The sequence below is a fragment of the Trachypithecus francoisi genome, unplaced genomic scaffold (assembly GCF_009764315.1).
Source record: "Trachypithecus francoisi isolate TF-2019V2 unplaced genomic scaffold, Tfra_2.0 Lachesis_group3, whole genome shotgun sequence".
Classification (NCBI taxonomy): domain Eukaryota; kingdom Metazoa; phylum Chordata; class Mammalia; order Primates; family Cercopithecidae; genus Trachypithecus; species Trachypithecus francoisi.
The window spans coordinates 3295012-3322793 of record NW_022681468.1 but is presented as its reverse complement, the minus strand read 5'-3'; the positions used below and the strand labels follow the sequence as shown (position 1 = coordinate 3322793).

Below are 27782 nucleotides of genomic sequence, written 5' to 3'. Positions count from 1 at the left end.
TTAACGCAGCAAAGGTGTGTGTTAAAAATGGCTATGAACTTTGTAGATGCCCAGCAAGAGAGCACAGAATGTGAATGACCCAGCCCGGAAGACTTCCTTCTGCATGAAATACCCAAACATACAAGTAACCTTTATGAGCTAAACTAAAAAAGGATTTCTGAGCACAGGCTCCTGGCACATAAAGCTCAGAATAGCTGAGCTTCACTTACCAAGTATAACAGCACAAAATGTCACGCCGGGAATATTGAATGTGGGAGTTCATTGCTTAAGGAAAAAAAAATCCCTCACCTAATTTAAGGAAATCCTAAATGAATCAGTTTTTTGTTGCTGTTGTTAAAAACTCTACATTGCAACAGTCCCATCTGGTGCTAACCATATTTGCTTAGAGAAAGCAGTACCACAAAAGAAAGGTTATTTAGAGCATGCAATGGTTTCTGGATGGTTCTTCCATCTACTAGAGAACATGACAGAGACCTAAGAAATTGACTCTAAATATGGACATAAATCTGTGTAAATGGAAGGTTAGAAACATCACACTCTGAGCCGGGTGTGGTGGCTCACAGCTGTAATCCCAGCACTTTGGGAAGCCAAGGTGGGTGGATCACTTGAAGCCAGGAGTTGGAGACTAGCCTGGCCAACATGGTGAAACTCTCTACAAAAAATACAAAATACAAAATACAAAATACAAAAAGTAGCCAGGCGTGGTGATGCACGCCTGCAGCTACTTGGGAGGCTTCGATCACTTGGGCCCAGGAGGCAGAGGTTGCAATAAGCCTAGATCAAGCCATTACGCAAGACCCTGTCAAAAAACTAAACAAACAAACAAAAAAAAAAATGGGCGAGGTGGCTCATGCCTGTAATCCCAGCACTTTGGGAGGCTGAGGCAGGTGGATCAGAAGGTCTGGAGTTCGACACTTCTGACCAGGAGCCCAGCCAATATGGTGAAATCCCTGTCTCTACTAAAAATACAAAAATTAGCTGGGTGTGGCCGGGTGCGGTGGCCCAAGCCTGTAATCCCAGCACTTTGGGAGGCCGAGATGGGCGGATCACGAGGTCAGGAGATCGAGACCATCCTGGCTAACACGGTGAAACCCTGTCTCTACTAAAAAATACAAAAAGCTAGCCGGGCAAGGTGGCGGGCACCTGTAGTCCCAGCTACTTGGGAGGCTGAGGCAGGAGAATGGCGTAAACCTGGGAGGTGGAGCTTGCAGTGAGCTGAGATCCGGCCACTGCACTCCAGCCCGGGCGACAGAGCGAGACTCCGTCTCAAAAAAAAAAAAAAAATTAGCTGGGTGTGCTGGCATGCACCTGTAGTCCCAGCTACGTGGGAGGTTGAAGCAGGAGAATCACTAGAACCTGGAAGGCGGACAGAGGCTGCAGTGAGCCGAGATTGTGCACTGCACTCCAGCCTGGGCAACAAGGTGAGACTCCATCTCAAAAAAATTAAAAAAAAAAGAAATATCACCTTCTGCATCAAGAAAATAATCAGATTCGTTTTACCTTATACCAGAAGCCCTTGCTTCTGTACCATCCGTCTCCTTGTAAGATGGTCACCCTGGGAAATTGGCAGGATAGCCTGTCCTACCTTGTGAGGGTATTTAAATGACTGCAGACTTGATTTCAGAAGAGTGACCAAAATACAGGTTAGTTTCCTGCTGTCCATATCACAAGGGAGGAGTCTGATGGGAAAGAGAACACAGCCTGCTAGGCTTTACCAGGAAGCACACTGTTCATCTGTCAGGACCCTGCCTCCTGCCCGTGTCCACATGCCAGCTCTGCTCAAGTGATCCTCCTGCCTCAGCCTCCAGAGGAGCTGGGATGATAGGTGGGCAACACCGTGCCTGGTTTTTATTTTGTATATATTTGGATATAGTCACTTAGGTTTTAATTGTAGCCTCAGTCAAGCTGTATAACCTCTCTGTGCCTCAGTTTCCTCATCTGTGCTGAAGTGGAGCAGCAATAGAATCTCTGCCAGAGGACGGCTATTGTGGGGATCCAGTGATTAGTGTATCTGAAGCAACAAGGCCACCGAACCAGAGCTGCCACCGGGCACTGGCTGACGCTTTAGGAGTCTCCCAGAGTGGATGATGATGAGCAAGAGCCATGCTCTCCATTGCGTGTGATTTGGGATTTTTTTAAATCATGTCCCCAAAGTGGTATGCTCTCTCACTAGATCCTCCAGAAGAAAAAACAAAATCTAATATGTTTAACACCTAACCCCAGGTACCTGTGAATGAGAACTTATTTGAAAATAGGGTTATTGCAGATTTAATTGAGTTACAATGTGGTCATGCTGGAGTAGGGCAGGTCCTCAATTCAATATGTCTGGTGTCCTTATAAGAAGAGACACAGAGACCAGGTGCGGTGGCAAGGTGGCTCACACCTGTAATCCCAACACTTTGGGAGGCCAAGGTGGGTGGATCATCTGAAGTCAGGAGTTCGAGACCAGCCTGGCCTAAATGGCGAAACCTCATCTCTACTAAAAATACAAAAATTAGCCAGGCGTGATGGCGCACGCCTGTAATCCCAGCTACTGAGGAGGCTGAGGCAGGAGAATCGCCTGAACCTGGGAGGCAGAGGTTGCGGTGAGCCGAGATTGCATCACTGTACTCCAGCCTGGGCAACAAGAGCGACACTCCATCTTAAAAAAAGAGAGAGACAGAGAGGAAGACACCAAGTGAAGATACTTTACGCAAAGGTGACGAAACCAAGTGATGACAGAGGCAGATTTGGAGCTCTATGGCTGCAAGCTGAGAAACATCAAAGACTGCTGGCAGCCACCAGATGCTAGAGACAGTGCATGGAGCGGCAACCCGAGGATTTTGTACCTTCTGGACTATGGAACTGTGAAAAAATGAATTCCTTTTTTTTTTTTTTTTTTGAGACGGAATTTCACTCTGTCGCCCAGGCTGGCGTGCTGTGGCACAATCTCAGCTCACCGCACTCCAAGGTTCAAAGGATTCTTGTGCCTCAGCCTCCTGAGTAGCTGGGATTACAAGTGTCTGCCACCACACCTGGTTAACTGTTCTATTTTTAGTAGAGATGAGGTTTCACCACGTTGGCCAGGCTGGTCTCAAACTCCTAACCTCAGGTGATCCGCCCACCTCAGGCTCCCAAAGCACTGAGATTACAAGCATGAGCCACCGTGCCCGGCCAAAAACTAAAACTGAATTTCTGTTGTTTTAAGCCACACAGTTTCTGTTGCTTTGTTACAACAGCCCTGGGAAACAATGTCTTAGCTGTTTAAATCCTCTAGGGCTGGCAGAAAGAGGGCATGTGATACATATCCATTGAATGAATGAATAAATGAGTACAGATAAACACAGAGGTAAGGCAAGCAATGGGGAATAAGTGATGGGGCAGGTGTGGGTGCGCACACACACCTGGAGGAGGACAGAGCACACGCACACCTGGACGGGGAGAGCCACACACACACCTGGAGGGGGACAGAGCCACACACACACCTGGAGGGGGACAGAGCACACACACACCTGGAGGGGAACGGTGCACACCCACACCTGGAGGGGGGACACAGCACATGCGCACCTGGAGGGGACAGCGCCTACATACACACCTGGAGGGGGACAGTGCACACCCATACCTGGAGGGGGACAGAGCCTACGCACACCTGGAGAGAGAGAGTACATGCACACCTGGAAGGGACACAGCCCATGCAGACCTGGAGGGGCACAGAGCCCATGCACACCTGGAGGGGGAGAGCACACGCATACTTGGGGGGGAGAGCACACGCACAGCTGGAGGGGGACAGAGCACACGCACACCTGGAAGGGCAACAGTGCACATGCACACCTGGAGGGGGAGAGCACACACACACTTGGAGGGGGAACAGAGCATACGCACACCTGGAGGGGGAGAGCACACGCACACCTGGAGGGGGAGAGCACACGCACACCTGGAGGGGGAGAGCACACGCACACCTGGAGGGGGACAGAGCATATGCACACCTGGAGGGGGAGAGGACACGCACACTTGGGGGGGAGAGCACATGCACAGCTGGAGGGAGACAGACCGCACGCACACCTGGAGGGGGACAGAGCACATGTACACCTGGAGAGGAACAGAGCGCATGCACAGCTGGAGGGGGAGAGCACATGCACACCTGGAGAGGGACAGAGCACATGTACACCTGGAGGGGAACAGAGCGCATGCACAGCTGGAGGGGGACAGAGCACATGCACACCTGGAGGGTGACAGAGCACACGTACACCTGGAGGGGAACAGAGCACACACACACCTCGATGAGGAGTCACTGGTTCTTTTCTGTGAGCATTCAGTCCCCAACTTTGGGTCTAAAAGGTCAGCTGAAACTTGGCTCCTGGAAAATCTATCATGTGGGTATGTCCCAGAGGATAAGGGCTTCCAATTTTCCAAGGAACCAGAAATCTGAATTTTTAGGTGAAATCTTCCATTTTTATTTTATTTTGTCTTGTCTTGTCTTACCTTATTTTATTTTATGACAGAGTCTCACACTGTCACCTGGGCTATAGTGCAACGGCGCAATCTCGGCTCACTGTAACCTCTGCCTCCTGAGTTCAAGCGATTCTCCTGCCTCAGCCTCCTGAGTAACTGGGATTACAGGTGCCTGCCACTGCACAGGCTAATTTTTTGTATTTTTAATAGAGACGGGGGTTTCACTATGCTGGCCAGGCTGGTCTCGAACTCCTGACCTCATGATCCACCCACCTCAGCCTCCCAAAGTGCTGCAATTACAGGTGTGAGCCACTGTGCCCGGCCTAAAATCTTCCATGTTTTTCAATGTTGTTTCACAAAAGAAGTCCCCCCTCGGGTCTATTTGCTCGCCAGTGTCTGGCGCCCCCTGGGCAGGATATGCAGTGGCTAATGAAAATCTGTGGCATAAAGGAAAATGCATCCTCACAGGTCTGAAGACAGAACACCTGAGTGGATCTTCTGGGACAAGCAGATGTCCTATGTTAGCTACCAGGGTTACAACTTGGATCCTGCCTCCCCTCACATGAAACTTAAAAAACCATTGGAGTAAAGGAAATCCAACTGATGGAAGAGAGGCAAATTCCTGGGACCTAGATGCACCACACAGAACTGTTAGTCCCTAGTCAGGGGGAGAGCTCTGAAGCTGGGGGTCAGGACACCTGACCCCCCAACTGGAGGCAAATCATCTCTCTGAGTCTCAGCTTCCTTGTCCATAAAATGAAGGAATACAATGTATACTTATCACCTCCCAAGGTGTGAGGAGGCCAGTGAGAAAGCATGGGTGACGAGGCTTTGTCAGCACTGCAAGGCCACTGGCACCTTCCTAACAGTAATGATCAGTCTAATGCCACTCCCACCACGTCGGCATTAGACCTGGGGCTCACTTCTCCAACACACCCACTGGGGCAGAGATTTTGTTCTTCTTATTCACAAACAGACTACCTAAATTAGGGCAACTTGACTATCTCAAAAGAAAACTGCTGAGACTATGCTAAGGGGAAGAAGGGTATCTGGGTTCCAACATCATGGGGGTCCCCCAGTTTTAAGGCACAGGACAGTCCTGGGACCAGCAGCTCCTCCATCTCCTGGGAATTTGTCACTGGGGTGCTGTGTGTAGCTTCAGTGTGACCAAGACAACACCAGTCCAATACTGTAAGGCCTGCTCTGATCCATCCATGTTTGTCATCTGCTGCATGTAGGACGCTGCACAGGCAGAATCGATGCCATTTTGCGTTTTTTTCTTTTTCCAGGAATGGGACAATACATGATGGCTGCTGAGTGGGATCCATACTTGCAAGGAGGAAGACTTTATGTCAGTCTCCAGTGATCCTTCACCTGGACCCCCATCTTTCCTCAAACACCTCTGCTTCCTGCCTCTGTCCCTTTTGGAACTGAAGGCCTGTCCCTCAGCCAAAGTCCAGAGTCCTTTCTTCTTAAGCACAAGTCTCCTGCCCTCCAGTTGCTTGGCCCAGTAAGGAAGTCAGAGAAGGAAACAGGCAACTGCAATCAAGTGACATGAATACCAGTGGTGTGGGGTAGGCGTGGCCTGGCCATGGGGTGGGCAGGTCACGAAGGCAGGGAGACATGCTGCTCAGAGGGTCAGAGATTTCATGAAGGACAAGCTTCGGGGGGGGGGGTGCCCAGCAAGCAGATATTTGCCTCTACTTGTTTACATGTGACCTCCCGGGCAGGGTCTGCGATGTAGGTGGGCCTGCACCCTCACTGCCTAGCACAGAATTATGTATTGATAGGGATGCACTAGATTACCATGGTTTAGGACACCAGCCCTCAAGTCAGCCGATGCCTCTGTACTCACCAGATAACCTTTGGTTCCCTTCCAACAGCTTCAAATGTCTGCTTTATGAATACTCCTGTGACCAGCTGGTGCTAGAGGAAAAATGATGCATACACCCTGTAGTTTGTCCTGAAGCAGGGGGGACAAGAACTTAACAGTGTGCAGCTTTAAAAGTTGAGAGGTAGGGTGCGGTGACTCGCGCCTGTAATCCCAACACTTTGGGAGGCTGAGGCGGGTGGATCACCTGAGGTTGGGAGTTCAAGACTAGCCTGACCAACATGGAGAAACCTCGTCTCTTACTAAAAATACAAAACTAGCCGGGCGCGGTGGTGCATGCCTGTAATCCCAACTACTGAGGCGGCTGAGGCAGGAGAATCACTTGAACCTGGGAGGCAGAGGTTGCAGTGAGCTGAGATTGTGCCACTGCACTCCAGCCTGACAATGCAGTGAGACTGTCTCAAAAAAAAAAAAAAAAGTTGAGAGGTGGGTGTCACAGAGGGGGACCAGCTGGCCAGCCAGACTGCCCTTCACAGTGAATAATACCTGAGTCCACTTGAGCCCACAGCTCAGAAACACAAGGCTCAGTCCACGCAGAGTTGACCTTGGTAGGGGGTGGGAGGGAGGGAGGGGACACTCATTCATGTTCAACAGAGTCACAGGCCAATATGTAAACAACCAGAAGGCCAGTTTACCAATCTACCTTACCAGCAGCTATTCCTGTCTGCCATCAGGGCATGTGCTGATGTGCGCAATTCATGCACTCATTCAACAAGGTTTTCACAAGCACCAAGTGTCCACTAGTTCATGAACTGTGAGCGCCTGACTGAGGAGAATAATGAAGCCAAATGAGGTGGAGATCCAGAAAGGGGAAATGGAATTGTGCAATGAGCTTGGCGTCACACAAGCTGGAGTTCAAACGCTGTCCATCATTTAATAGGGAGGCGACTTTGGGGAAAATTGCTTAACCTTTTTGAGTCTCTTTCCTCACCTGTAAAATGGGGATAACAACATCTCCTTAAATGATTATTAAAGAATGAAATTACATTTGTAAAATGTCTCGTTTTGTTTGTTTTTCTGTTTATCTGGAGAGGCTATGCCACATAATTTTTAAGGGAACAGGCTTTGGGGTCAGACAGATTTGTCTTTAAATCCTAGCTCTGCCACTTACTAGGTACATGATTTGGGTAAGTTGCTTAATTTTTTTCCACTATGCCTCACTTTGCTCATTTGTAAAATGGAAATACAAATTCCTCATAGGGTCTGAGAAATAAGATAATGTATTCGAAGGACTTAGAAAACTCCTAGGATATGATAAGCATTTAACAAATGCTATGATTAAGAGTAATTTTTAGGTGCCAATATCCAGAATAAACAAGGAACTCAACTCACCAAAAATAAATAAATCTAATTTTTACATAGACAAAGCATCTCAATAGATATTTCTCCAAGAAAGACATACAAGTGGCCAACACATGTATGAAAAAATGCTCAGTGTCACTAATCAACAGAGAAATGCAAATCAAAACCACAAATCAAGTGCTGGCAAGGGTGCAGAGAAACGGGAACTCTGATGCACTGTTGGTGGGAAGGTAAATTAGTACAGTCATTATGGAAAACAGCATGAAGGTTTCTCAAAAAACTAAAAATAGATCTTCCATATGATCCAGTAATCCCATTACTGGGTATTTATTCCAGAGGAAATCAAATCAATATTATCAAAGAGATATCTACATCCCCATGTTTATTGCAGCACCAGTCACAATAGCAAAAGATACGGAATCAACTTGAGCATCCACCAACAAATGAATGGATAGGCTGCTTGCAGTGGCTCATGCCTGTAATCCCAGCACTTTGGGATGCCAAGGTGGTAGGATTGCTTGAGGTCAGGAGTTCGAGATCAGCCTGGGCAACATAGTGAGACCACCCCTCATCTTATTATTTAAAAAACAAAACACATAAAGAAAATGTGTTATAGGCTGTTCGTGCTGTCTCACGCCTGTAATCCCAGGACTTTGGGAGGCCAAGGTGGGTGGATCACGCAGTCAGGAGTTCGAGAACAGCTTATCCAATATGGTGAAACCCCATCCGTACTAAAAAAAATACAAAAATTAGCCAGGCGTGGTGGCACGCACCTGTTGTCCCAGCTACTTGGGAGGCTGAGGCAGGATTATCACTTGAATATCACTTGATTATCACTTGAATCCGGGAGCCAGAGGTTGCAGTGAGCTGAGATCAGGCCACTTGCACTCCAGCCCGGGCGACAGAGTGAGACTCCGTCTCAAGAAAAAAAGAAAAAAGTGTTTCATATATACTGGAATACTATTCAGTCATAAAAAAATAATGAAATCCTATTATCTGAAGCAACATGGCTGAGACTGGAGGACAATATCATATTAAGTGAAGTAAGTCAGGCACAGAAAGATAAATACCACATATTCTCATTCATATGTGGGAGTTAAAAAAGAATTTGAGTTCATGGAAGTAGAGAGTTGAACTGTGGTTTATTAGAAGCTAGGAAGGGTAATGGGAGAGGAGGAAAGGGAGAGATTCATACAAAATTACAGCTCAGTAAGTTCTAGTGCTCTGTAGTATTTCAGGGTGAATATACTTAAAAACAATCTACTGTATATTTTCGAAAAGCTAGAAGAGAGAATTCTGAATGTTCCCAACACAAACAAATGATTAAAATCTGAGGTGACAGACATGCTCATTACTCTGCTTTAATCATTACACATTGTATACAGGTACTGAAATGTCACTTTGTATCCTGTAAATGCGTAATTATTGTGTATTAACTAAAAGGGAGAAAAAGAACACCAAACTAATTTTTTAAAGTTGTTCATGGTTGCATACAAATGAGTGGTACACATATTAAAAGCAATTAAAATTACTAGAGACTTCAATGAAATTAAAAATTGTACCATTAAACATACGAAAAAGCTAATTCCTTCGTGTTTCATTATTAAAACTTTACTGAAAAGGAAGGCCTCTTACCTCAAACTAGTTTCATGCCTGTACTTTCCAACAGAGTTTCTAAAATAACGTCATTTGTGTGCTGCCAAGCAAAAACTCAGGTCTGTTTCAATATTGCTAAGTCATGCTCCACAGTGAAAACAGCAACAGCATGTCTGGGATCCCCTTTTCTAGTTTGTCTGATGAGAACCCTGGTACTCATAAGGCACTGTGCATTTGGCTTAACTATACACCAGGGTACACACTGCAGGATTACAAAAGTCCCTGCCCTAAAGGACACAAATCACCTCTCAATTCTGGATCGTGCCTTTTTATTCTTCCCACCAATATTGCCGATTTTGTTTATAAACCTTTTAAGTCATGGAAACACGATCTTGGATTTTGATAAAAATCAACAGAGCTGCCAATTCTAACCTCAGTGCTAATGCAACTGGTCTAAAACAAAGGGCAGCCCCTTATCTACCTCATCCTGTCCTCAGCAACATTGCTCTTTTCCAGATCGGGAAACCTGCACGGCCGCTCAGGACTTCCTGATGACTGCACCTGAGACCAGAGTGCAGGTTAGCGGGGCTCTCACTCTAAACAGTCTAAGTGAGGTCTTCAAACTTCAGGGTGAACTATGGATGCGTTTTTAAGTCTCAAGTTTTCACAAAAAAAATCCAAGTTTCAGAAAGAATGCGAGAGTTTCAACAGAACTAAAATATGAGAGCCTCTCTCTAAATAATAATTTTCTCTTTTTTTTGGAGACAGTCTCACTCTGTTTTCCAGGCTGGAGTGTGATCTCGGCTCACTGCAACCTGTGCCTCCCAGGTTCAAGGATTCTCCTGCCTCAGCCTCCCGAGTAGCTGGGATTACAAGCGCACAACTACGCCCAGCTTATTTTTTGTATTTTTAGTAGAGACGGGGTTCCACCATATTGGCCAGGCTGGTCTCAAATTCCTAACCTCAGGTGATCCGCCCACCTCAGCCCTCCCAAAGTCCTGGAATTACAGACGTGAGCCACCGCGACCGGCCTAAATAATAATTTTCAACGGAATACATTGGAATCTCATTATAAACGCCTGCTCTGGGCTACGATTTGCCTGTCAAGGAATTCACAAGTCATAAACTGGAGGGGTGGACTCGAAGTGATGCCCACTAGGAGCAAGGTGACAGAGAAGCGCGAAGCACAGCGCTTTTCAAGCCTGGGAACGCAGGGAGGCCTTCACCAGAAGGTGGGAACCCACCACGAAGCGCCTTCAGGAGGCCCCGGGATTCCAAACCAATTAAGGGCCTGCTCTTCCGAAAACCGGAGGCGACGCTCTGAGCTAAGCGCGCAGGCCGGGGTGTGGGCCGGCACCGAGCGGCGCGGCCTCGCGACCGCCCTGGGCAGTGACTGGCTCGTTCCGCCAGCGGCCAATCCACCCTAGTCCAAAACAGAAGGCAGCCCTGGGATGAAAGACCCAAGGCTGGGCTTAGGGTGGAAAAACAACTCATTGCTCGAGGCCCGAAGACGGGCGTCCCGGGAGGACGGGGCAGGCAGACGAGCGCCCACCGCGGAGAGAACGCGGTAGGGTTCCTCTCCCCGAAGGTGGCGGCCGCAATAACACGGCCTCGAGAGCGGTTTCGAGGACGATGGCTACTGCGTTCCAGGAGTCGCCGTGACCCCGCGGCCTGGCCCAGACCCGGCGGGGGAGGGGACCAACCGCCATCTTCCCCGCAAAGCCCAAAGCGACAAGGCACGGAGTCCTGCACCCCGGCCCCGCCACCAGGGACACTCTGGCTCTCGCGAGACCCGAACACTGCGACGCGAAGACCTCTGGGAAAGGCGGGGGGAAGGGAGAGGAAGGAAGCGGGGCCGGGACTGGAGGCGGGCCGAAGCCGCGAGTGGAGCCTCAGGAAGCCGAAGGGGCACGGAAAGACGCGATTGACGTCGCAACCGAGCCAATGACGAGCGAGCTGTGGCAGACCTCCAGCCAATGGGCAGTGAGGCCTGACGCGGGGGGCGGACGCTGGGGCCGAGAGTAGCTTGAGCGCGGCGGCGGCGTTGTTCAGTCAGAGCGAGAACATTCCAGAGGTGAGTCCGGTGGTGGGGCGGCGGCCCCGCGCCCCCTGCCCGGTGCTCCCCGCCCCCTCGACCCCGCGGGCCGCTGGCTGGCGGGGAAGGCGCACCCCCCGACCCGCCCGCGGCTCACGGCGCCGTCTCTCCGCGCCAGGTCGCCAGGCTCCGGCGCTGACGGGTGTGGACCGCGGACGTCGCTGGGACAGCCCCTCCCCGCTGCTCGGCGGCGGCACCTGGCCCGGCCGCTCCTCGCTGCGCTTCGCCTCCGCTTCCTTGGACTCGAACTCGGGTTTAAATCGCGCCTCTCTTCATCCCAGTCCCGGGCGAGCAGCGTTGGGTTTATGTCTTTATTTGACGAAAACGGTGAGTCGCGGGCGCGGCGGGCCGGGAGATGGCGGCCGCACAAGATGGCGGCGGCCGCCGCGTGACCCCGCCGCGGCGTGTGGCGCAGTTTGGGTGGACGGCGGGCGGGCGCGGGCTCGGGCACCGGCCGCCCCCTCCCCGCGCGCTCCCCGGCCTGGCGTCGCCCCCTCCCCGGCCTGGCGGGAGCGCGTCGCGCGTGCCCGCCGCCCGGGCTGACTCAGGCTTCAGCTGCTGCATTTGTGAGTCATCGCGCGCTCCTGGCGGGGGCGGCCCGAGCCCCGGCACCCGTCGGCCGGCTGGCGCTTCCCGGCTGCGCATCCTCCGGGGCCGCCGGCTCCTGGGGGACGCGCTGGGGATGGGCCCAGAGGCTCGGGCTGCGCGCCGCCCTCCTGCGCGGGGGTGTCCGGCTCGCCAGCCCCCGCGGAAACGCCGGGGAGCGCGGTAGCCATGGGGACCGGGTCGAAGGTTAACCGAGTGTTTGGATAGCGAGGGAAAGGGAGGCCGGGCGGAGCCTGCCTGGCTTAGTGGCACTTTCGGGCGAGCGCTGCTTTTAAGGAAGTGCTGCTTTGAAGTAAGCCATGGTTGCCGAAGCACCAATTAGTTGTAGAGAAGAGTTCCCTAGTTTCCCCTTGAAAAGGATGGCGAACGGGGGTGTGCCTGAGAAGTTTCCGAATCCAGGCGGGGTGGGGGCGGAGAGGGTTCGGGTTCGTTCTTGAGCACTTCTAGAATGGCCGCAGAGGCAAAGCTGCTGAGTGCTGTCGGTCTGATGGAATCTCACGGCGACTGAGGCAGCGCAGCTTGTGTTTCTTACCAGGCATTTCCCTACCAGAGTCACAGCTTAGTCGAAATGGAGGCCTTCTATGTTCCCGCAGGTTGTACTGTGTTACATGAGAATGACTGCTTGTGATCTCAGATGGTCTTTAAGGTGGAATTAAGCAGAAGCATCACTAGGATGTAAAAGGAGGTGTTTCCATCCAGCGATGATGTTAAACCTGAGGGGGGTTTTGTGTGTGCTTTCTCTTTCTCTTTCAGAGCTGTTGCGCAGCCATTGGTACCTGTATTGGGGAAACATAGCATACAAGCAAGAAGCTTACAGCCTCAGTGGCGAAAATTTTTTCATGTCAGAGACCGAGAACTCTTGCAGTCGTTTATGTCATCCCTTCTTCTCCAGACAGAAGATACCAAAAAGTTGCAATCAAAGATCTCTTCATCTTATTGATAAAGTCACTAATAAGCCAAAATGTCTGTCAATGTCAACCGCAGCGTGTCAGACCAGTTCTATCGCTACAAGATGCCCCGTCTGATTGCCAAGGTAATAAACTGCTCTTCAATTTAGTTGATAACTCTTTTTGTAGAATTTTGGAGTTTGCATCTGTCAGGGGAAACTGCACAATTAAAATTCTTATTTCCTTTAGGTCGAGGGCAAAGGAAATGGAATCAAGACAGTTATAGTCAACATGGTTGACGTTGCAAAGGCGCTTAATCGGCCTCCAACGTGTAAGTAAATCTTGGAAAAGTCCATGAAGGGCATATTATGGATAGAGTCCTCAAAGTATTTGAGCTGCAAAACTTGTTCTAATTGTATGCTAGCTAATTAGCTTACAAGTTAAGTGAGGTTACCGTGGTTTATTGGTTGCCATGAGTTCACAGAACTACCAGGGGAACACATTTAATTAAAGAGTGGATGGCCGGGTGCGATGGTTCACACGTGTAACCTCCAGCACTTTGGAAGGCTGAGGCAGGCAGATCACGAGGTCAGGAGTTCTAGACCAGCCTAGTCAACATAGTGAAACGCTGGATCTACTAATAATACAAAAATTAGCCAGGTGTGGTGGCATGCCCTGTAGTCCCAGCTGCTCAGGAGGCTGAGGCAGGAGAATCGCTTGAACCCGGGAGGCCAAGGTTGCAGTGAGCTGAGACCATGCCGTTGCACTCCAGCCTGGGTGACAAGACTCCATCTCAAAAAGAAAAAAAATAGTGTTCATACAAATGTGGGTGAACAGCCAAAGATTTAGTTAACTAACGATCCAAATTTCTCTTTCATTCAAATAGATCCCACCAAATATTTTGGTTGTGAGCTGGGAGCACAGACCCAGTTTGATGTTAAGAATGACCGTTACATTGTCAATGGATCTCATGAGGCGAATAAGCTGCAAGACATGTTGGATGGATTCATTAAAAAATTTGTTCTCTGTCCTGAATGTGAGAATCCTGAAACAGATTTGGTAAGTGCTTTTGTGGTTGTCAAAAGAAAAAAGCCATATACCTACTTTTGTTACCGTTAAGTAACCTTCCTGAGAAGGCAGAGCAAATATAAGTCAAAGACAAAACCTCCAGTTGTAGAGATATTTCTGTTTTTTTTAAAGTAGGTCACTGTGAAAAAAGTTTCCTTTGGATGTGAAGCTGTCTGTAGTTTAGATGTCTTCTGATTAGATATTTTCGTGTTATGTTGTGGATAACATACTTGTTATTTTTTTGGCAGCATGTCAATCCAAAGAAGCAAACAATAGGTAATTCTTGTAAAGCCTGTGGCTATCGAGGCATGCTTGACACACATCATAAACTCTGCACATTCATTCTCAAAAACCCACCTGGTGAGTCTTCCATGATGAACTCCTAAGATCCTAACATAAAGTAAACTAACTGTTGGGAACAAAATGGAAGGTTTTTTTGTAATAGGAATGTAAGAGAGACTGGGCATCGTGGCTCATGCTTGTATTCCCCGCATTTTGGGAGGCCAGGGCGGGCTGATGACTTGAGGCCAGGAGTTCAGGACCAGCCTGGCCAACATAGTGAAACCTGTCTACTAAAAATACAAAAATTAGCAGAGCGTGATGGTGTGCTCCTGTAATCCCAGCTACTCAAGTGGCTGAAGCATGAGCATCACTTGAACCTTGGAGGCAGAGGTTGTGCTGAGCTGAGATCTTGCCACTGCACTCTAGCCTGGGCAACAGTGACTCTGTCTCAGAAAAACAATGTAAGGAACCTTTTAGTCTTTGCACTATATTTTACCAAATGTAAGCTGTTTTTCAAAAGTGTATTGTTAATTGCCATTAAAGGTGAAAAATCGGCTGCCAATGAAACTGCCATATCAAGGTAGATTATCTTAGGGTAGATGAAGTAATGACTGAAATTCTGATGGAAACCCAGCAAAGGATCTTTTTCTGACATTGTTTGGTAAAGAGGGCCCCCTTCATTAAACTTGAGCATTGCAAGCAACACTCTGTGGCAGATGACGGAAACTGTCTGACACAATTTGAGCTTGCTATAGCAAGAAAGTCTAACCTATTCCGGTGTTCTCTCCCATGAGACAAGCCGTTATATAGACTTAAACAGTGTTTCATCTGTCGGCTAAAGCTGAGTTGAGTTTATGGCTGTTCATGAGGGATGACAGAGAAGGAACCTTTCACTCCCCGGTGGAGGCATCATCACTTCATCTTAATGTTACCTAGCAGTTATAATACTCCTAACGTCTTGTGTCACTCCATTCTTAGACATTTTTATCTATGAAATACATGATGAATGTGATCTGTGATGTCTCTTAGCATTGTGTGTGCTGTGGTTTTTCTGAGGGGATCCATAGGAAAGTTAAGGGCAGGGTTTTAAATGTTAATGATGGGCAATGAGGTCATGTAAGTTATGGGGTTAAATTTCTATTTCCTTTTGCTCTATAGAGAATAGTGACAGTGGTACAGGGAAGAAAGAAAAGGAAAAGAAAAATAGAAAAGGCAAAGACAAGGAAAATGGCTCCGTATCCAGCAGTGAGACACCACCGCCGCCACCACCACCAAATGAAATGAGTCCTCCTCCACATACAGTGGTAAGTGCAGGGTTGATGGCCTGGGGGCACTAAGTTGGGTAAAGTGTATGTCAATTGGTTGAGGTGGGCGCAAGTGTGGAAACTAGCCTTCAGTGTGTAATACACGAATGTTTTGGATTCCAAGTACTATTGGTGGTTTGAATTAAGGTGAACCCAATTTGGTGGGAGATGGACTTGATGCCATTAGCTTGACAAAATGTGAAGCTTTTTTTTGTTTTTTTTAAAGACCTTTGATCAAGTAGCTCTGTTTTCGGAAACAGGAAGAAGAGGAGGATGATGACTGGGGAGAAGATACAACTGAGGAAGCTCAAAGGCGTCGAATGGATGAAATCAGTGACCATGCAAAAGTTCTGACACTCAGTGATGATTTGGAAAGAACAATTGAGGAGCGGGTCAATATCCTGTTTGATTTTGTTAAGGTAAAATATTTGCTTGGTCTGTAAATAGGCTTCAGCCCAGCCTTGTGCCTTTAGATATATGATACTTTAAGCAGTGTGATTAGGATTACTCTAATGCACAGCTCTTTTTAATTCTTGTTCATTCATTAAATATTTTTTGCACGTGGTTCCAGGCACTATATTTTTGTAACTGCCCAATTAGGAAAAATATGTCCATGAGAGCAGGGACTGACTGCCATCTTGAGCCTAGCAAAGTGTGCCTCCATGTCACTGAACTGTTTTCCTTTTATTTGCAGAAAAAGAAAGAAGAGGGTATTATTGATTCATCTGACAAAGAAATTGTTGCTGAAGCAGAAAGACTGGATGTAAAAGCCATGGGCCCTCTTGTTCTGACTGAAGTTCTTTTTAATGAGAAGATTAGAGAACAGATTAAGAAATACAGGCGCCATTTCCTACGAGTAAGCAAATTGCTGTGGATTCATAAATGAGATTACAGCTGTGTGACTTTTGAGATGGTCATTTTAACCATTTTTGCTTGTCCTGTCATGCTTGAAAGTAGGGAACTTGACCTGCCTTACAAGCCTCTCTGAGCATCTGAAAGTGCCGTATCCAGGCCCTACAAAGTAATAGGGATGTTTATGCATTGACCTTTTTGAACCACTATTATATGGGCCTTGCACTTGCAGACACTCTTATTTGGGTACTAGAGTTGTCAACTTAGAACATATGAAAAAGCTTAACGCCAAGGTATCTGTTTGCAGTTTTGTCACAACAACAAAAAAGCTCAACGGTACCTTCTTCATGGTTTGGAGTGTGTGGTAGCAATGCATCAAGCTCAGCTTATCTCCAAGATTCCACATATCTTGAAGGAGATGTACGACGCAGACCTTTTAGAAGAAGAGGTCATCATCAGTTGGTCGGAAAAGGTGGGGAATACATCGGTGGGCTCTTCAGGTTCACAAGTTTTGGGGTGGGTTTTTTTTTTTTGGAAATGAAGTCTCTCTTGCCCAGGCAGGAGTGCAGTGGTGTTATCTCGGCTCCCTGCAACCTCTGCCTCCCAGCTTCAAGTGATTCTGCTGCCTCAGCCTCCAGAGCAGGGATCCTGGGATTACAGGCACCTGCCATCACACCCAGCTAATTGTATTTTTAGTAGACGGGGTTTTACCATGTTGGTCAGGTTGGTCTCATACCCTTGACCTTAGGTGATCCGCTGTGCCGAGGTTACAGGTGTGAGCCACCGCCCCCAGCCGTTCACAAGTATTGTGACAGGGTTTTGAGATGAAGAAAAAAATGTCTAATATCAGCTAAAGTTCAGTTCCTGTGCTGTAGGTTGTGATTCCCACCAGATCAGCTTTGTAGTCACAACAGACTGCTGAGACTAATGTATTCACTGAGTACATTTATTCTGTTGAGGATTCAGACTTGTTAGGACCCAGTCCCCTCAGAGCTGAGAGCTCAGTAAGGGGGATTATATAAATAATCAAAAGTTGTTAAAGGTCCTCAGCTAAGAGACTTGTACTCACATTTTTTAGGCCTCTAAGAAATATGTCTCCAAAGAACTTGCCAAAGAGATTCGTGTCAAAGCAGAACCGTTTATAAAATGGTTGAAGGAAGCAGAGGAAGAATCGTCTGGTGGTGAAGAAGATGATGAAGATGAGAACATTGAGGTAAACATTGCGGGAGGAGGGTATTGGATACAGTGTTGGTGATGGGTGTTTGAGTTAAAAAGGTTTGTGAGGAGTGATAAAATGGCAGTTTGGGGTAATTTCAAGTTGAGAATTTAAGATGCAATAAAATACAGCCTCTCAATAATTTGGAAAATAATAGGGTGGTGGAAACTTCCTACTCCTACACATTATAGCGTATAAAAAACTTTAAAAATGCTCTTAGATTGGAGCCTATGTAAGAGAATTTGCAGTGTTTGCATAACAGCTGTTCAGTGAAGAAGAAATAGCTGCAGCTAGGCAATTTTCCTCCTCTGTGATCACAGTTTTTATTGATCTGTTTTATAAACAGATTTATCAGCTTATGTTGAATAAAATCATTCTTATCAGGTGGTATATTCGAAGACTGCCAGTGTACCGAAAGTGGAAACCGTGAAGTCGGACAACAAGGATGACGACATCGATATTGATGCCATTTAAAGGGATGGATGCAACCTAGCTTAACAGTATAATGCTGCAAATTTTCTCCATTATCAGCCAGAAGTGCAACATGTATGTGCAAAAGCTAAAATGGCTTAACATCATGCTACACTTTACACTAAAAGTCTATTACTGTGAGTGGTCTGTAATTAAGCCCAATGAGACATCTAGGGAGTCCATACACATCAGTGAGCAGATGTAGTTTGCTTATTTATAGCATGTTTCTTTTTGAAAAACTAGTGGTGGACACATTTGGATCACATTTATACAGTTATAAAAATAAAGATTTGATTTTGGTCATTCTTCAGATGTTTGGCTCCGAATGACTTAAGCTAAGTAACTGGCTCCTTTTTTAAATGTTGTGCCATCATTTCACCTGATGAGCATTCTTGGAGCCTGCCAGATATTGTTAGGTTCTGGGGCTGCAAAGAGGTCTTCAACAGGATGTAAAGCAAACTTAATTGTAGTTAACAAAGCCCATTAAGAAATACAGTACTAAAGTTTTATAGTCCCTCAAATTGGCATCTGGTAATGTACATTGTGAGGTAGACTGATAATCAAATGACAGTGCAACATCTTACCAAGTATACGACCTGAGTGTCCTATAAATAACGTAAGAGCAGATTTTGAAACTTGGAGAGCTTTCTCATTCATGTACACTTGCCCCAAATTGTAGTCCTTGAAGTCGTGTGCATTGCACGTTGGATGAGCCAGGGAAATTATTACATTAACAAGCATTTTGTGTGTATGTAGTACTTTGTACTGAGAGAACTTGCTGTGGGGTGCAGTTAAACAATAAACTGATTTTATTTGGGAGAAACAGGGAAGGGTGCACTTACTAGCAACCTAAGCATGATTTTTCAGCTTTTGCCCTTAGGGTTTAAATTACAATTCCAAAATGTTAGACATCCTGTGTCTTTTTGTTCAGTGTGGCTTTAATTCCCCCCCCCCCATGGTTCTTTAATACCTTTTACATTTGGACACATAGTTTATGCTTTTCAGATTTTGGTTGCTATCTTGCCAAAATAAGTGTTAACTGTGTTTCAAACTTGATTTTCTTTTTTTTTTTTTTTTTTTTCTTCTTCCAGAATGTCTTATTTAAAAAGAAAACTAAAAGTATACTTCTAAGTCAGAGCCTCTATTTTGGTGTAAGACTTGGGATATTTTTTACTTCACATTGAATATAGCCAGGCACCCAAGAAGTCTGATGGCCACCTGAGTGCAGGTGACAAGGACCTGACAGAGCCCATGCAGGGCTTTAGATTTGGACACAAAAGAGTTGATAACTTCCTTGTGAACTCCTTGCCTGATCTAAACTCATTATGGGTTCTGACTGTGTTTGAGTAATCATCTTCAAGGTTAAACCTGTTGGCAGTTGCCCCTTTTCACGAAGTGCACAGTGGGAATCGAGAATCGATAGGGTTAATTTTGGAGCAGTGGCTTATACCATTCACCTCTTTTTTTGTGACTTATTTCACAGGTAATGAGACCTTAATAACAAATAGGTGTAAAAAAATTTTCACATTGAAATGATACAAACATTTGATGTAATAAAACCTTGTTGGCTTGATATTTTAAGGAATTGAAACCTAGCAGTCTTAATGGAGAGACAAAAATTGGTCTCCAGCTGCCTTTGATAGATTTGGGTGCAGGTGGAGCAGGAGCCATATACCTGGAGGGATTGTGCTTTGTCACACCAAAGAGGATTTTTTTTTTTCCTTCAAACTCGTATGTTGCCTAGGTTTCAAATTCTTTGCCGCAAGGCTGATTTGCTTTCATTAACTGGAATTCTGTAGGAGATACTGGTTACCTAAGCTAAGTTGCACTCAGCATACTCAGTGTCAAGCTAATGAGGTTCTATTATAAAGCTTCTACTTTTAATCTGAGGGAAAACATGTTCAGGGCTTCTAGAACACTAAAAATTTTGGCTTAGACCAGTGTTCAGTCTGGTGCCAAACTTCCAGTGGAATTCAAATTCAGTAATCTGAACTTTGTTCACAGATTATTCTAATAGAGTAATTCTTCACTTTGCTCTATTGAACTGTCTTAAGGATTTGTTTAAACAGCTAAGTTACTTGATTAAAATAATGATAAAATTGTATTTTGTCTCTGCTTTAATATTAAAATTAACTTGTTTTCATTTTATAATTAGATCAAAGCATTGGAATCTGCCCTGTTTTGTAGCTGTTGCTTTGGATTTGTGTTGGATATATCCTGCAGTTACACTTGCCAGCCCCACTCACAAAAGTTGTTCATTTCATTGGGTCACTGGCTTTCTTTATTTGCTAGTCTTGTCATCTGTGAACTGAGAATCTGCCTCAATTTTATTTCTTGAAATCTTGACACAGGTACTTAATAGGGAACTCAGACTTCAAATACACAGCTGTGTAACTCTGAGTAATAGTATATCTCTAGTTAAGAATGAGGGAAGGGGGAGGATTGCTTTCTAAACAAGTACATTCTGAAGTTGACTTAAAAATTTTTAGTGTGGGTCCTAAAGTTTAGAGATGGGCAAGGAGGTCTTTAATCCTCTGCTTCCCACTTGAGAAGGTGGGGGGTATCAGGATTGAGCCCCAGGCTGTTTGTTCCAGTGTACCAAGCACTGTGTCTTTGGCCTGGAGATGGCAGAAATGAAAGCTGGCCATCTGCAGAAAGCAGATAAGTGAATTTGAACCTTTTGCATTGTTAGCTCAGTCAGTCCTCACCATGGTCCTGAAGCATAGGTACTGTTTTACCAAGGTCAGTTACCTAACAAAATAACCAACCCTTCATGTTTTTTAAATTTATGACAAGTCTGCAGACAATCCTTATCTAACCAAGTAATTTCCTAATTGCTACAGTTTGACTTGCCAGTATTTCAGAGTAACCAGAAACTGCAAAGTTGACCTTGTTCCTGCATTGTCTTTTTGATGGTTCAAATTTCAGCCTCCCTGACTACTCCAAAGCCAGAGCAGTCTCAGTACCAGAAACAGTGCTGCACTTTTGTCTGCTCCCTAGCATGTGCTGTGTGACCCCAAGAGGACAGAGAGTCATTTGGCATTGTGTCTGGCCAGGCGCGGTGGCTCACGCCTGTAATTCCAGCACTTTGGGAGGCCCAGGTGGCCAGATCGCTTGAGGTCAGGAGTTCCAGACCAGCCTGGCCGAGATGGTGAAACCCCATCTCTACTAAAAATACAGAAATTAGCTGGGTGTGGTGGCAGGCACCTGTAATCCCAGCTACTTGAGAGGCTGAGGCAGGAGAATCACTTCAACCTGGGAGGCAGAGGTTGCAGTCAGCTGAGATCCCACCATTGCACTCCAGCCTAGGTGACGAGTGAGACTTCATCTCAAAAAAAACAAAAAATTTGAGAATGGCATTGTGCCTAAGGACCTTAAGAAGAGACTAGGCCTGCTGGTGCAGCTGAGTGGGCTTCCCAGGAGGCAACTTGCAACCTGCCTTCCAGCGTGTCTAGTACTTGGTGAAGGGATCCTTCCAAAGTACACGTGGGTTGGTTGCACCGGCATTGTGTTACATGTGCTCTTCTCAAGGAGGAAACAAGCCCAGAGTCCCACAGCAAATGCATATGGAGGTTGGGCCCCACCAATCCTTTGTCCTCTCTGTATGTGGCCCCGAAGTTTTATTGCCCCATGGAGGACTTAGGGGTAGAGGTAAGGAAGAAATTCCTCATCTTTAGGATGGTTGTACTAATCAACTAATCAGTGGAGAGAACAGTACAGCAGCAGCTCCCTAGGTCCTTGGGTAACGTTGCAATGGACAGGGTTAGAGTCTTCTGAAGGGACCATTTGTGGACTGAAAACCGAGTCCCAGAGCGGTGGGTGGCCGTGCACTCTTTCATTCCCCCAGATGGCTGCGTCTCCACTCCATGTAGGGCCTTGGGCAGCTCACACTTGACTCCAAATCCCCACACACCCTAGAGGAGCTCCCAGGCCAGGGTAGGCAAACAGCAGGGATAGAGCCTTAGGGGAGAGAGGCAGTGTTTGTGCAAATTCTCAAAGGATGGGTAGGAGTTTGCCCAGGAGAGGAAAGTTGGGGAGCACACTCAAAGTGGAAGCTCCTCCGTGGTGGATGGTGGGGCTGAGGCTGGCGGAAGCAGCAGGCTATCCTGATCAAGCTTGCGTTTGCATCCCTCTGTTGCCAGGGTGGTTAAGGTGCTGTAGGAGACAGGCAGGGAAGCGAGGGGCGGGGCAGGGAGCAGACCAGTCATAAAAATGCACTTCAACCTGGGAAGGTTGGGTCACCAGCAAGCCTTGGTTACCTACCACAAGGGCACAGTGGCCAGAGTGGAGAGATTAACAGGTCCAGGCTCCTGTCCCACAGCCAGCAGAATCTGAGGTCCCAGGAGCAATGAAACCTCTCTTTCCTCTCTGAAGACTGGGATCACCCGTTGGGGGCCTGCTTAAAAGGCCCTGGAGCTTCAGCAACAGTCCTCTGTGGTTACGAATTTGGGGTCCTCAGATGTGACCACAGTCTTCTGTGTTCATCAAGTTTTTGTGTGTGTGTGTGTAACACTCGCTCAGTCGTCCAGGCTGGAGTGCAGTAGCAGGATCTCAGCTCACTGCAACCTCCTGAGTTCAAGCAATTCTGTCTCCGCCTCTTGAGTAGCTGGGACTACAAGGCCCACGCCATCACACCCAGCTAATTTTTGTATTTTTAGTAGAAATGGGGTTTCACCTTGTTGGCCAGGCTAGTCTCGAACTCCTGACCTCAAGTGATCTGCCTCCCAAAGTGCTGGGATTACTAATCAAGTTCTTTTGATGGATGACGATACAAAGTCACGCAGCCAGTTTGGGGGAAGGGTACAGTTTTCGTAAGATTCACATGATGATAGAATCATTGGGAACCTCACTGCACGAGCCTGGCATTGCAAGGACTCAGAGACAGAAGGGGGTCCAGCCTTGTGGACACATTGTAGCCACTCATGCTGTTGTCTCCATAGTTTTGCCATGATTCCAACTATATGACATTCTGGAAGAGGCAAAACTGTGGAGACAAAGCACCAGTGGTGGCTAGGGGTTAGGGCTAGGAAGGAAGAGTTAGGCAGAGCACGGGATTTTTAGGGCAGTGAAATTACTTTGTATGATCCTATAATGGTGCATACATGTCATTTGTCCGAGTCCATAAAATGTACACCACCAACAGTGGACCCTAAGGTAACTATGAGGACTTTGGGTGATCATGATGTGTCAGTGTTGGCTCATCAGTTTTAACAGATGCACCACTCTGCTGGGGAGGGAGTCTGTGGAAACTGCCTTCCACCCAATTTGGCTGTGAGCCTAAAACCTCTTTTTAAAAACGGTCAATTAACTAAAAAATAAAAATCGAGTCCTTTTTTCCTTTTTAAAAAAGGAGAGTAGAAAACACAATTATCTAAAAAGCAGGAAAATCTGAAAGAGGTGTATTAACAGGTTCACATATTTTTAAAAATGCAAAGAAAGCAAATGGAATAAATCAGGTAAACGACAAGTCGTAAGCTTGGATTTTTAAGTCTAGCAATGCACTGTCTACAAGAGCATCATCTAAAATGTGACAAAAGATGTTGAAAGGATGAAAAAAGGTATAGTAGACATACACTAACCAAAAATGTAGCTCTTTGAATCTCAGAAAAAACATTTTAATAAAGTGTGAAAGTTGTCAGAATCAAAATGGAGTCACTTGTGTTCAAGAAACAAAAAACAACCTGAACAAATAGAGTAGGGTTTGCAGTCTTTTGTGATAGTGCGGGGTCTGATGCTGGTATGCCCAATGACAAAATTATCACAAAAGATTGCAAAAACCACAGCCTTGCACAAAAAGCATCACCGCCTTATACAAAAAAATACTTCAAGGACATCTACCCAGCAACAGCCTGTCCAGCTGTGGACTTATATAACAAGCATCACCCTTGTTATGGATCTTTGTAGCCACAGGTAGTAATCTCAAAACAATTATATGTAATCTTCATTTATCCTTTAAAAACCATTCTCTCGGCCAGGCATGGTGGCTCACGCCTGTAATACCAGCACTTTGGGAGGCTGAGGTGGGTGGATCACCTGAGGTCGGGAGTTCAAGACCAGCCTGTCCAACATGGCGAAACCCCATCTCTACTAAAAATACAAAAAAGTAGCCAGGCGTGGTGGTGCATACCTGTATCCCAGCTACTTGGAAGTCTGAGGCAGGAGAATTGCTTGAACCTCGGAGGTGTAGGCTGCAGTGAGCCGAGATTGTGCTATTGCGTTCCACCCTGGGTGACAGAGTAAGACTCCGTCTCAAAAAAAGAAAAAAAAATTCTCGCCCTTTACCTTCCTAAAGTACACACATAACTCACAATGACGTGTATTCCCATTGCAATTCCTGAATACGTATCTTTCTTTTAGAGAGCCTCTCTCTTATTTAATTGACATAAATGGGGTCAGAAATGGGACCTAAAGAAAGATCACTATCAGAAAAAATTGTTCTTTTTGGCCAGTATGCATATGAGCCCTGTGCACTGTAGGCTTCCGTGGCTCAAACTTTTGGCCCTGGCGAGCATTCTCTCAGGCCAGCCCTCCCTAGTTTTGGTAGAGACTTTTTGATATTCAAGATCCGGTTTGGTTATAAGACCACCTTAATAAAGAACCTTACATCCCTCCTGAGACGATAAAAGACTTTGTCTTTTCTGGTAAGTCCTTTCTGGTATAAAGACAGAGGTCTCTGGCTTGAGTATTCCGGTTTCTACCGAATTCACATTCTATCTGTGAGGCATGTCATTTCTGGTGAATTCACTTTTGGTCTCAGCGTGTTATTTAATATTTTGTTTGATCTGCCTGCCTGGGTTAAGATTTTGTGAACAATCATCTCTTGGTGTCCTGTGATTTGGTTTCCCTCGTTTCCCTGGATTTTTTTCTAAAAATCTTCCACGTTTTCAATAGTGGGCTCAGGATGTCTAATTAAAAGCCACTAGGGCAGTTGCCACCATCTAAACCACCAATCCTGACATTCTCTGAAAGGATAAAAAAGATATTCTGGCCGGGCACGGTGGCTCACACCTGTAATCCCAGCACTTTGGGAGGCCGAGGCGGGCAGAGACGGGCAGATCACCTGAGGTTGGGAGTTCGAGACCAGCCTGACCAACATCGAGAAACCCTGTCTCTACTGAAAAATACAAAATCAGCCAGGTGTGGTGGCGCATGCCTGTAATTCCAGCTACTCAGGAGGCTGAGGCAGGAGAATCGCTTGAACCCAGGAGGTGGAGGTTGCAGTGAGCCGAGATCATAGCGCCACTGCACTCCAGCTTGGGCAACAAGAGCAAAACTCCCATCTCAAAAAGAAAAAAAAAAAGAAATTCTTTGCTCTTGAGAGATTAACAAAAAGCAGAATGGGATTCTCAACCCTTATAACATGCTAGGCTTTCTGGGACTCCAGCCAGTTACATATGATAGCCCATTCTTGTGAACATTTTTTAAATGATGGGCAAATTATGTCAAGGAAAAATCAGAGCTTAAATGGTCATTACTTGAATTTTCAAAAAAAAAAAAAAAAAACCCAAAACTTTGCAACTATAGAGTTAAAGTAGGCCGAGCGCAGTGACTCATGCTTGTAATCCCAGCACTTTGGGAGGCCGAGGTGATTGGATCACTTGAGGGCAGGAATTTGAGACCAGCCTAACATAGTGAAACCCCATCTCTACAAAAAATACAAAAATTACCTGGGCATGATGGCACACACGTAATTCCGGCTACTTGGGAGGCTGAGGCATGAGAATCGCTTGAACCCAGGAGGCAGAGGCTGCATGAGCCGAGATTGCACCACTGTACTCCAGCCTGGGGGACAAAGCAAGACTCCGTATCAAAAAAAGAACAAAAACAAAAACAAAAACTACAGTTAATGTAAAGACTTCTAAGTTGTCTCTGTCTCTCTCTCTCTTTTTTGCTGGCTTTCCTACTGGTATTGAGATAAAACTTACCGCTTATGGCATTCCAGCCAAGATTTTCCTTTTTTTTTAAGTCTTAAAGGGCTTTCAAATTAATGGCTTATAAATGACAAAAGCCCATGGTAACCAACAACCTAGACACCTTTTGGAAACATAAATTTAAATTTGCTTGACTAATAATTGCTTAGGGTGATGGAACAGTTAATTGAAAGATTAACAGTCTAAAAGAAAAGAGACCGATAAATATAAAGGTTAGGCTTTCAGATTAAATGGGCCAGAATCTTCAGCTCAAAGCAATAATATAAAATATCACTATGGGCCGGAGCACAGTGGCTCACACATGTAATCCCAGCACTTTGGGAGGCTAAGATGGGTGGATCACCTGAGGTCAGGAGCTTGAGACCAGCCTGGCCAACATGGTGAAACCCTGTCTCTATGTAAAAAAAAAAAAAATACAAAAATTAACTGAGTGTGGCGGCATGTGCCTGTAATCCCAGCCACTCAGGAGGCTGAGGCAGGAGAATCGCTTGAACCCAGAAGGTGGAGGTTGCAATGAGCCGAGACTGTGCCCTTGCACTCTAGCCTGGGCAACAAGAGTGAAACTCTGTCTCAAAAACAAAACAAAAAAACAAAAAACTTCATATTGTTATATGTTAAAATTTTTGCAAAGCCTGATACAGTGCCTTACGCCTGTAATACCAGCACTATGGGAGGCCAAGGTGGGCAGATCACTAGAGCCCAGGAGTTCAAGACCAGCCAGGGCAACATGGTGGAACCCCATCTTTACTAAAAATGCAAAAAATTAGCCAGATGTGGTGGCATGTGCCTGTAGTCCCAGTTACTTAGGAGACTGAGGAAGGAGTATTGCTTGAGCCCGGGAGGCGGAGGTTGCAGTAAGCTGAGATCGTGCCACTGCATTCCAGCCTGGGTGACAGATTGAGACCCTGTCTCAAAAAAAATAAAAAACAAAATTTTTTTGCAGAATGGCTCATGCCTATAATCCCAACACTTTGGGAGGCTGAGGTAGGAGGATCACTTGAGGCCAGGAGTTTGAGACCAGCCTGGGCAACAAAGCGATACCCTGTCTCTACAAAAAAACTGAAAAATTTAGCCAGGCACAGTGTCCTGCGCCTGTAGTCCCAGCTACTCAAGAGACTAAGGTAGGAGGATCCCTTGAGCCCAAGAGTTTAAGGTTGCAGAAAGCTATGATCGTACCACTGCGGTCCAGCCTGGGTGACAGAGCAAGACCCTGTCTCAAAAAAAGAAAATTTACAGAAGTACAACTCCTAACAGAATAATGCTGGCCTGGCGTTTTGAAATGATAGCAAAAAAACTATGGAACAGACAAAATTGAACTCAATAACGGACTCTAGGTAGACTTAGCTGACAGCCACTCCCTTCAAACCTCCCTTGTTGTTCACAGGTGGCTAGAAGGGTTTTGACACTGGCTCCTAGTTGCCACTCACTCCCCCGCAGTGTGGGACAAGACTGGCAACCAGGACAGGTCCATCCTGGTATCAAGGGACAGTCAAAACCTAACCACAGGATGATTGACCAGTGATGCTTTCAGAGAAAGATCTTGAAAGAAGGGGGAAATGTGAAGGTTGTCAGAATGAGAATGGAGTCTTTTGTGTTTTTTGTTTGTTTGTTTGTTTGTTTGTTTTTGAGACGGAGTCACGCTCTGTTGCCCAGGCTGGAGTACAGTGGCGCGATCTCGGCTCACTGCAAGCTCCGCCTCCCAGGTTCATGCCGTTCTCCTGCCTCAGCCTCCCGAGTAGCTGGGACTACAGGCGCCCGCCACCACGACCGGCTAATTTTTTGTATTTTTAGTAGAGATGGGGTTTCACTGTGTTAGCCAGGATGGTCTCGATCTCCTGACCTCGTAATCC

At 46.4% G+C, this 27782-nt stretch overlaps 1 protein-coding gene and 1 non-coding gene across 3 annotated transcripts; both read left to right on the top strand.

Annotated features, from left to right (window-relative positions):
- Positions 1-11035: 11035 nt before the first annotated feature.
- EIF5 (eukaryotic translation initiation factor 5) lies at positions 11036-20105 on the top strand. 2 transcript variants are annotated; one of them, XR_004432241.1, is made up of 13 exons: positions 11036-11294; positions 11434-11642; positions 12675-12954; positions 13058-13139; positions 13695-13867; positions 14125-14236; positions 15317-15462; positions 15723-15881; positions 16157-16318; positions 16622-16786; positions 17393-17527; positions 17915-18076; positions 19093-20105. XR_004432241.1 is itself a non-coding variant. In XM_033191182.1 (12 exons), the coding sequence occupies exons 3-12, from the start codon at positions 12883-12885 to the stop codon at positions 18002-18004; spliced, it is 1296 nt and encodes a 431-aa protein (XP_033047073.1). In that variant the 5' UTR covers positions 11036-11294; positions 11434-11642; positions 12675-12882; the 3' UTR covers positions 18005-20105. The 2 variants fall into 2 exon arrangements, 1 of the variants encoding a protein (XP_033047073.1); XM_033191182.1 differs by having other exon boundaries at positions 17915-20105.
- On the top strand, positions 14856-14979 carry LOC117071885. Its single transcript, XR_004432613.1, has one exon. It is a non-coding gene; the product is annotated as a small nucleolar RNA SNORA28 (small nucleolar RNA).
- Positions 20106-27782: the final 7677 nt, after the last annotated feature.